Source organism: Triplophysa rosa, linkage group LG17 (assembly GCF_024868665.1).
Source record: "Triplophysa rosa linkage group LG17, Trosa_1v2, whole genome shotgun sequence".
Lineage (NCBI taxonomy): Eukaryota > Metazoa > Chordata > Actinopteri > Cypriniformes > Nemacheilidae > Triplophysa > Triplophysa rosa.
Window position 1 is genome coordinate 21,256,640 of NC_079906.1, and position 11,091 is coordinate 21,267,730.

The 11,091-nt window shown below is 40.9% G+C and overlaps 1 protein-coding gene across 2 annotated transcripts in view; it reads right to left on the reverse strand.

The window, feature by feature from the left end:
* The window catches only part of lrrtm4l2 (leucine rich repeat transmembrane neuronal 4 like 2), a 32,094-nt gene extending 21,261 nt beyond the window's left edge, over nt 1-10,833 (reverse strand). The window contains exons 1-2 of one of the 2 annotated variants that reach the window (XM_057357423.1): nt 10,374-10,833; nt 1,210-2,813 (exon numbers count right to left, since the gene is read on the reverse strand). In XM_057357423.1, the coding sequence (XP_057213406.1) occupies nt 1,210-2,813; nt 10,374-10,377 (1,608 nt within the window). In that variant the 5' untranslated portion in view covers nt 10,378-10,833. Of the gene's footprint in view, nt 1-1,161; nt 2,814-10,373 lie in introns of both variants that reach the window. The other variant, XM_057357424.1, reaches the window with a different exon arrangement.
* Between the last annotated feature and the right edge of the window lie 258 nt (nt 10,834-11,091).

Genomic DNA, 11,091 nt, shown 5'->3' on the forward strand with positions numbered 1-11,091 from the left:
ATCCGTCCATGCATCCATCCATCCATCCATCCATCCATCCATCCGTCCATGCATCCATGCATCCATCCATCCATCCATGCATCCGTCCATCCATCCATCCATCCATGCATCCATCCATGCATCCATCCATCCATCCGTCCATCCGTCCATCCATCCGTCCGTCCTTCCTTCCTTCCTTCCTTCCTTCCTTCCTTCCTTCCTTCCTTCCTTCCGTCCGTCCATCCATCCATCCACCTATCTGTTCTCTTTTATCTGTTTTATCTGCCACTCTCCACCTCCCTTTCTTCCACTTGGGTCTGTATGTCTATCTGTCTGTCTGTCTATCTCTCCTCAAACTCTTTTCATTGTCTGTCTGTCTGTCTATCTATCTATACACTCTCTTATATCAATTTGTTTCATCTGTCTCTCTCCACCTCTCTCTCTTCATTGTTTTGGTATGTCTGTCTGTATGTCTATCTGTCAATACTTTCTATTTTTTTAGCTGTTTTATCTCTGTCTGTCTGTCTACCTGCCTGCCTGTCTGTCTCTATATGTACTGTATGTAAAGGCAAAGACAACAGTACAGTATAGGGGGTATATGAAAACAGGGGTCCGCAGTCTGAAGTTAGGGAGTGAGGGGAGCGAGTAGGGGAATGCCACAGGCAATATTCAAATGTGTTCCCAAGTGCACACTGATCTTATATGATGTGAGCACATCTTCTACTCACTGTGCCACAGCTCCAAGTAAACAGAACTTAAAGGAAAAGTTTCACCGCAAATAAAATTTGCCATTATTTACTCGCCCTCACATCATTTCAACACCACATGACTTTCTCACACAAAGCTGCCCCGTGGCTTCTGAAAAACACAGTGCATGAGCAATGTGGACTACATGATCTTTATCTATATATATAGTCCTTTTCCCAACTTAATAGACACGGCGACTGTGAACTGCATGAAAGAAACGTGCGAAGGTTAATCAAAAACATTCCCCTTCTTTCCGCACGGAAAACAACGGCATGATATGAAGGCGAGTAAATAATGACAAAATGTAATTTTCAACTGTTCTTTATGCAGTTAAATGGGAGCTTTTCAAATGTGTTAACAACCATAGGCTAAAGCTTCATTGGGGAAAAAAAAGCAAAGAAAAAGAGGGGCAGTCATGCTCTTGAAAAAGTTTACCTCTGACTCCCCGGTGCAGAGAATGCGTTTGTTAGCGGTCGGTCATACCTCGCACTCTCTGGAGCCCGAGATGGTGCAGGTGCATGCCCCCCCGTTAACCAAAGAGTCAATGGTCTCCACATTGGCATGGTTGTAGCTCAGGTAATATTCTTGCAGCTGGGAGTTGATGTCGGGCTCTGGCTCTTGAGTCTTTTTCCTGCGCTTGCGTCGGATGGAGTGCTGCTGGAGTTGCCTCATGCTGTTGGGGTATCGACGCCACGACACGTAGATCACCAACAGGATGAGCGACACGGAGAGGAACAGCGCCACGCTGCCGGCGATGATCTTGTGGAAAGTCATGTGCTCGAACTCCGGCTCCGGGGTGAAAGGTAAGGTGCTGGCCGTGACCGTGAGACGTGGTGGGAATCCTTTATCGGACTGAACAGGGAACGAAAGCTTTGGAGAAAGTCTTTGGGTAACTTGAGAAAGCTGTGTAGTGGTGGTGAAAGGTGTTGTCGTGGTGGTTGTGGGTGGCTTTGTCACGTAAAATGTTGTTGTGGTTAAAAGAAGAGTTAATTCCGTGGTGGGTTCCACCGTGAATATCTCCTCACATACAGAGTTGTTCCTCACGGCGTCCATGACCTTTTCTCCCTGTAGGGATTTGGGAGTACTGCAGATGATGCTGGCATCTCTCGTTCCTCTGAAATTTCTCAGCCAGGACACTAGAGGGCAGATGCTAGCGCTACAGTCCCATACGTTACCTGCCAGGTTGATGGTGCTGATGGAGATCCACGATGACACCACTTCCTGTGAAACGTTGCTGATCTTGTTAGACTCCACATTGAGCGTGTGCAAATTGGGCAAACACCTAAAAACGGCAGGATCTAAAACCTGAATCTCATTGCCCGATAGATCCAATTTTTGCAGGGTGTGCCACGTCCAAGGTAATCCTTGAATAACCGTCCGTATGCGATTCCATTGCAGATACAGAGCCTGCAGATTTAAGAGGCGTGGAAAAAGGAAAAAATTAATCCTGGAAAACTGGTTGTGTTCGAGATGCAGTTCCGTCAGCCGCAGTAGGCCCAGAAAGGTCGTCCGAGTTATAGTCCGCAGGCGATTGTAACCCAAATCTAAAAACTCCAGGCTTCTACATTCCATAAACGTACGAACGGGAATGTTTTTGATACTGTTTGACCGGAGGTGAAGGGTCTGAAGCTTGCGAAGCCCTTGAAAATGCCCCGCTGCCAGATCCTCTAGCTGATTGTAGGACAGGTCGAGGTTGCGCAGGTTCGGAACCGCCTCGAACGTGCCGTTTTGTAACAGCGTGATCTTATTAGAGCTCAGGATTAATTCCTTTAGCCGGCGAAGGCCCTGGAAGGCCAGTCTGTCCATGATGCTGATGAAATTGTGGTCCAGATAGAGCCACACCAGCTGGTTGAGGTGAGCAAATTGGTACGGCAACAACACCAGGAGGCCGTTGTACCGCAGGGATAGCCCCTGGCACCCCAGAGAGATGTTCTCCGGGACGTCTTGAAAGCCGCCAGACTCGCAGTAAACAATCTTGCCTTCGCAGCGGCAGCTCGCTGGGCACATCTTCTCCCCCTTGCTGAGCAGCAGGAGAACAGAAATGTGAAGAAGGAAACATGACAGACGCCCGTCCCATAGTGAGAGCCCTGCGGAGAGACAGACAGAAACACAGACGGACATTTTGGGTCAGTTAAAGTGCTCACTCGAGGTTTGCAGGTACGTGTGTGTGTGTAACAACCCATTTCTTTATCAAACAGAGCAAGATGAGTCATGACAACAATGGGTAGGGAACATCCTATGAAGTGTGGGGGCCGTAATGCACAAAATCTGAAAATGCATTGGGAAGCTGACTGAGCTTGAGCAAAATTATCTGTGATTTAGCACAACACCATTTAATGTACCCTAGGCCAAAATGGGAAGGTTAGTGGGAAGAGATTTTTAATGAATGGAGCAGAACTCATTAGCATACATCCAACGTGTGCACTCGGCATTCGCGCCAAACAACTTGCCGTTTCCACCCCCATCAAAGATTCAACTAATGGCACTGGGTAAAAATAGCATACATTCACAAATCCATTCGGCTCAAGGCAGCCAATAGTTAAGCATCTTAAATTGCGTGCGAGGGAAAGCGACATCAGTGTCATTCTTCTAAAAAGTTTACTTGTATCATTAGCCGGGAACATATGAACGATTCGTACCCTGCTGTTCTTCTGCTTTGCTCCGCTCCTGTTACAAGAGGAGCCGTGCAACACCAGTGAGGCTTTACACAGTCATCAATTTTATATAATAGCATCCTATTGGTGCAGTAAATATGTTTTGTTCTGTGTCTAAAGGCCAGTCACCCGTCGTCTGCTGATTAGTTATCGAAAAGCAGAGATGGCACCGAAAGAGCATGGCTGCTCTTAGCAGCGGAGATCATTAGTGCCATGGCCTTAATGGATAAATACCCACAAGAATGCGGTAATTCTTCGGACGAGAGACGCTGCAACCGAGAAGGTGGTTTGTTTTCCCTAGTGCCTTACATGCCTTGCTAGACAATATCATGTAAGTAATTATATGAGCCATTAATACTGCATATTCTTTTAATTGCCGACAAAACACCGAAAGAGAATGGTGGCGATATGGAGGTATGTTGAGGTTGATCTTTAGGGTATTTCATGAGCAATGGGTTACTCGATGGTTCGTGAACATTTTTTCTCGTCGGTTATTAAATTCGCACAACAGAAAAACTTTGTCCACGGAAGGCTGGATGTAAAGCTGGGCGATCAATCTTCAGGTCTGGCTGCTAAAGAAATCAATGAGGAAATTAAGCCTTTGAGAGTCATTAGAAGCTAAAGGTTTGCGGGGGAGATTCTCTTAATGTTTTCTTCTTACTTAACTGTTTAAAATCAAGAGAAGATAGGGCTGTTTTCAAAAGCACAGCCACCTCGTGTGGTCTTTATGGATGGAGGAGGATACAGGGACTGAGGTTTTAACTTTGTGTTGTAAAGGAATTTAGCATTGAGATACACAGTGTTTCAGCTCACAACTCTTTTCTGGGTACAAAGTTTAGAATTTGTGACTTGATAGAAACTACTTTGTCTTAAAGAGGTCAGGAGGGTGGAGGGTTTAAAAGCTGAAATGTATGAGCTTATATGGAGCCATGAGTGATGTCCAATTTTTGAAATTGACATCTTTGCTTTTTATTCATGTGGGTATTAAAAATGTATTAAAAATGTTGTATGATAAATTATAAAACTTTATCAATGTTTGCTTTATTTGATCTGTGCTTTTTGTTCATTTCCAATCATTTGTGCTGTATATTAGGATAACATAAATAGGCCTTTATCACATTTCACCTCATTTTTTGATGGATTAATTTAATCTGACGGCGCATCCTCCAGACATCACTTTAAGGTCACTGCTGTACATGAATGATGCAATCAAATAAAAAAGAATAAATACAAAATAAAAAACTCAAGTTTAATTTTTGAGCTGTCATCTGAAGTGAGGGTCTTGGTTATGCATTACCAAAGTAAGTATGAGAGCCGTTTTCTCCATGTAAACAGTATTTTACAGGTAGTTGCATCACATCCCATTCTGGTTTAAACGTGCAAATGGTGCAACGTTAGAGTTCTCCTTTCGTAATTTTTTACCTTTCCTGTTTATTTTTCTTATTTGAGAAAGTCAAAATAGTGTTCTGTGGAAACAGATTCCGTTGAGAGGTCTACGGGGGGCAAGTTCACCCCAAATAAAAATGCTTTCATCACTTACTCACCTCATGTCATTTCAAACCTGTTTGACTTTTTTCTGAACACAAAAGAAGATATTTTGTTGGTAACCAAACAACATTGTCCCCAATTAACTTCCATTATATGAACACAAAACCACTGAGACGTTTTCTTTCTTGTGTTCCACTGAAGAAAGAAAGTCATATAGGTTTTGAACAGGGGCGCAAAAATGGGGTATGCAGTATATGCGGTGCATAGGGGCGCCGCACAAGTGGGGGCGCCATTGTGCCAAAATATTATTTAACGTTTTTTTTAAATAAAACGTTATAAAAAATATAACGAAAAAGTCATTATCTAAAACGTTTTAGTTTCACTTTTGTCTAGCATTTTAAACGAGTTCAATGAATATATAATTTATTTAATCAAGTTATTATGTCAACCAATCACTCTTTCACAGTCAAATGACCAAATGGATTGAGCAAAGAAACTNATGTTTGTTACTTTACCCCCACGTGGGTCTTTGTTTTGTTGCTTTTTATTTATTAAAGTTTGTGTTAACCCCTTACCCGCTGTCTGCACCTGGGTCCTCTGTCTCCGTGTCTCTCACCACCCACCATTCATGACACTTTATAATTACATTCGGGTGAGTCTGAGTTGTTAAAGCTGTTACGTCTCCCACTATCACGCATTATCGGGTTCTTCATTAATCGTCGGACGCGTTTTCCCCATATGACAAAGCGAGCTGTGCAGTTTGAACGTCAGGTCCGTGTCCTTCACATAACGCGAGCAGTTACGTCTTCTGCAAACAGCGCGCAGCACAGAGCACCGGAGATATTGCGTGTGGACACTGAAACAGCGCAATGATTGATAGGATGACAGAGACAAGAGCGCAAAAGAACGTTTGTTAATAAAAAAATAATTTGAGCGTTCAATGTAAGTGAGTTTGTCTTTGTTTTACTTTAATTATGTTTTCATAAAATGTGAACCACAAACTAAAAATGCTTAAAGCAAGGGGAAAATCCAAAGATTTTTTATTTATTTGCGTTATAATATCTGTTATCCATCTTATTTCGTTTTTTCAATAATATTTTAATTATAAGTGCACAGTAAAGGTATGTTTAACATAGGCTAATTTTATTGTTGTGTTTTTATTCAATATTAATGAACCACAAACTAAGCATTCGTTTTAAAGTAGGCCTAAGTGGGAAAAGAACAAAAAAATACAATGCGAGTATATCATGTGATACGTCTTATTCTGATAACAATAATCTAAATGTATAACTTTAAAGATCAAAATAAGTTTATTTCCTCATCAGCACATCTATGGGCTACAACTCGATTGTTACTTATATTTGGGATATTTAAAAATGTTTTTTTGTTTAAAACTTGACAAGTTTTTTTGTTAAAGGTTTTAAATGTCAAAATTCTAGACTACATAAGTGAAACTCACTTTTCAAAGAATACAATAAATAGCCTTATTTGAAGTCTTATTTAGTTATTATAAGCAAAAGATCAATTTAAAAACTGTTTAGCCTGTTATCCGACTAATCAAAAAAACAATCGTCCAATTATATAGTTATTAAAATAATCGTTAGTTTCTGCCCTAATTTATTGTGTATGTCTGAACATAAACTTTATGTACTTTTTGCTGCTTTGTTTCATTACTTTTCAGATTGTTATTTATCTTTTCAGAATTGTGTATCTGTTACACTGTGAAGCAGTTGGAAAAGTGTTTCTGTAAAAGGAAACCTTTATGCTTGTGTTATAGATGCAAATCTGATTGTCACCTTCACATGATGTAAAATAGAATGACTATAAAGGTAATATACAACTTGTCTGCGGATTTTTATTTGTTGTGTGTTTTCTAAATTGGGGTGGCCGATGGGGGGCGCCAATACTGATCTCGCATACCCCTCAGAAAATGTGCAGTTGCGCCCCTGGTTTTGAACAACACGAGGGTGAAAAGATGATGAGAGATTTTTTTATTTGTGGATGAAATCCCTTTAACATTCTTTAAACATATGAACATATTCAGGGTAGACCGCATTCAACTCGATCTAAATGAAGCTGTGGGACAGAAAGCATCAATCATTCAGCCAACAAAACGGCTTTCTGAAACATTTGCAGGTGACAAAACACTATGGCTTGTGTAACTTAGACATGACATATGACAACCCAATAAATGGGACTACGCGTCTATCCATCGCAAGCCTACATTTTCATTTGTGACAATTGCTGTGTCTACGCTGAACCAACATTTTTAAAATCTTCTTAAAGAATTACAAAGCTTCTTAAAGAATTAACAAATCTTCTCAATGCCTCATTCTGTCAATATACAACCGAAAGGAAGCTAGGATATTCCTTACACATCTGTTCTCTGTTTTAGGTTTCAATTTGACAATTCATGACAGTCATATTCATGTTTCTTCTCGCAAAGGCCATTAAGCCTGATGTGGACATCAGGAGCAAAAGCGAGCGAGTGGGAGAAACAGCGCGGCCGTCTCCTTTGGCAAAAAGACAAGTTGATATTTCAGAGGAATGCTGCAGTGGTCTATTACCCTGACATGAAGTGTAATACCCGGACTGGACCCAGCAGGAGATGATTAAGAAACTAGATGTAATGCTGTGAGGTGGGAGGAATAAAGTACCAGGGTAACAAACCGAATAAAGCAAATGTGGCAGGCGAGCCACGTTTAGCCAATTCTTGGGTACACAAGAGTAATTACATCTTTGATGCCGGCAGAGAGTCATCGTTTCATCAAAAGAGCCGACCAACAGCAACTAGAAATGCAGCAGATGGGAGAAGGTTGAGCGTTACTCTCGGGTCGGCCTTTGTGTTTAAACATTTGAAGGATGTTGGTTGATGTTTCGCTTTGTGGTGGATTCATTTCCAGCCATCCTTCAGACTTGTGATGTCTAGTCAATCCCCAGTTCACAGAATGAGTTACTAACCGTAAAACACCTTAAGCTGAGATTCATCAAAGTTTTCGAGCTATTTCAAGTTGTCGATCCACGAGGAGAGGCAGGGTGCCCCCGGTGGACCGTTGTTGCAAGATTTTCTGGACTTTCTTTTTTTTTTCTTTCTGATATGACCGTCATAAAAGCATAGCTAATCCTAATTTGAGTCCGTTATGCGTCATCAAATGATTGAAACACAAACCGTGTAAGAGAGAGCCAACCAACATTTGCCTGAGGAGAAGATGAAAACATCTTATGGTGGTGAGTATTTCAATTATTCCGTGAATGGTGCGGCTGGAATTGAGAATCATTCAACCACGTCTTTCCCCGTAGCTTTTTTGCTTTTGAAGTCGACATTAAACAGCATTCATAGCCCCAAATTTCAGATATTTAACAAGACCGATAGTACAAAACAAGACGTGTCAAATTTGACAAATGTCAAATCTCTGTTAATAAATTGCCATTGTGTTGATTTTGTAAAATACACACAAAAAATGTATGCATGTACTGTATCTTACTATGCCTTTTGATATCAACTTTGATTAAAACTATGTTGCTTTAACATGCATTTTGTGGATGATATCCATTTTGAAAAGCGCTATACAAATGAATGTCAATGTGAATGAAATGCGGATCTTGATTTTATCTTTCAGGAATTGATTGGATTGTTAAAAGGTGCTAATCTGAAAAATTAAAATAAAAAAAAATTGCTTTTCAGATTTTTGTTATGGACATAGAGGTCAAGTTCATCTTCCACAGCATCACCTCATATCTCAGTGGTATCGCTGCTTAGTCAAATCCAGTGTTTCCATTATTGCTGGGATATTCGAATAGACTCCATTGTTAAAAACACTAGAGATGGTGAACTATATTACTGCTCATTTGCAGTGCACGACTGTGAGTTCTGAATATTTCTAATGCACTTAGACCTGTGCCATATGTGCAGGGCCTCCGTGCCCAGGAGTCTTTAAGATAAATGCATTTTATTCTTAATATTGAATTAAATGAATCTTGACGGACCTTGCATCTATCAGCTGGGGTGTTCTCTTGCTTGCTTTTGCATACATTGAGTGTACAGTCAGATTAACATATCTGTTGTGTTATTCATGTCTACATAATATGACACACTGATTTGCCTCGGGAATGGTTTCATCCTTTGAATATTTTTTTTTTGAAGGATTTATCTATTCATCTTCGGTTTCCCGTGAGGAGAACCCTTCTGCTTTTTCAGCTCGAACCACATTACAGGCTTTACAGACTGGGGGAAGGTGGGTCCTTCCAGGTTTATTTCAACACAACTGTTGGTTTTGCTCAAATGGATTAGACCATGGCCAAGACTGCTTGGTTTTAATCCAAAAGTGTTTATTTCAAACAGACAGCATATCTCACTAAATCAGGGATATCATATTAAAACTTCATTATAGGAAGGCTAAGAACTTCCATTAGGTTCTCACTTTTTATTCCAGGAATATGGAATTAAATTGATTATCTGTCATGTCAAATGAATCTCGGATGTTAAAAGTTAATCGTGACTCATCGGTGCATTCGAGGACAAGTTCTGTTTTATACCAGGTGATCTGGAGTGACTGCCAGAGATTGAGTACAGTGACTGCCGGGGCGGACGTCTATTTATACCACGTACAGAAGCTGCATAAAGAATCAGCAGTGTCCACGGACGCAGGCGCTCTCTCTAAAACACGGCCGTAATTGATGGTAACATGGCTACTGACTCAAATGAGGATAGAACTACTTGTGGATTTCAGTGGAAGCCATCACAGAAATGTAGAATTATGAATCCCAGCCGACCTCTGAGAAAAGTCCAGAATGCAAAGATACCCAGACGATCTTGATCATATTCCACTGCACTGCCAGCGGGAGACCAATTACACCACAGTAAAAAGCCTCACTTTAATATCAGTCAGAGCAAGCGCAAGGCGTTTGCATGTGACATATATGCCTCTGTTAAAAAAACAATTATATAACTGACTGCCCTTTCTATCCAATTAAGTATTTTTGAGGCTTATAAATCTGAATATGCATTGTATCTCTTTTTCAAGACTATTAAAGTCTGAACCACAAAAAATAAGAAAATAAACAGTTAAAGGTTTCAACAATTGTAGACAACAGGTTCAATTATAGGCTGTATGTCATTAAATATATTGCTAATACATATTATAAAATATTTTAGCTTCATAATTCTCTTTAGACTACATTCCTGGCATCTGTAGATGAATGTGTGTAGTGATTTGCGATCAGGGAGGCGAAACACAACAGCCAGAAATCAGGTTGAGAAATGCATTTCCCAGTGAAATGAATTAGAAAACAATTGCATATGCACACATTGCGTATTCATTAAGCGCTTTCAAAAACACATTACGCAATTATTGCATTTGGCACAGAGGATTTAAGTTTAATTTGCATGCGTCCCGTTACGTGCCTCTGGCGAATGTGAATTTGGCACGGCATACGCACTTTAATGCGACAACGTGTTCATTTAACAAACCGAGATAGAAAATATGCACTGCTTCATGTTCTTACCCATTGCACAGGTTCTTTTTCAGTTTGGTGTTGAGAAGCCAATTCAGTCCCCGACTTCAGAAATCTCCTCTGAGCTTTTTGGCGATGCCAAAAAAGAACGCAAGTAAATAAAAAGCGTCAGTTTGTTACGCGCAATGGCTTCGGAGTTGACCGTGAAAGCATAACTACCCCAAAACGAGTTAGAATCCCCGGTTCCGATTCCCACGGATATCAAGTCTTACCAGAAACAGAGATGATCACGTTAAGATGCGAGACGGACCTGATACGCGATCGTTTAATGCAAAAAACAAAACACGCAGAAGTTTTATCAGGCGTGGATGAGAAAAGCAGTCATGATCCATAGTGTAAATGTGAAATGGTGCTGAATGCAGAGCGTCATAATCCGTGGGATGCTCGCAGCATCAGCACCAGCCCAGTGTTTCTGAAGGGACGTGTTGCATGCGCGCCGGTGACAATGTTGCGCTGCGAGCGAGCGAGCGAACAGAGCAGAAATCACGCGTCACGCGATTGATGGGGGGTGGGTGGGTTGTGGAGTAGTTAGAAACGGGGCTTCGATCTGACATGCACTCTGTGGGGTCGAACCTATATGAAAGTGTTTGTTAATCACCGTTGCGCACTTGAATTGAATTTGAAGCTGAAATATGATGGTATATAATTAATATGCGCAGCATTTTCATTATGTGATGTGCTCCCTGCTGGTATTAGTGGTATCTGTTAT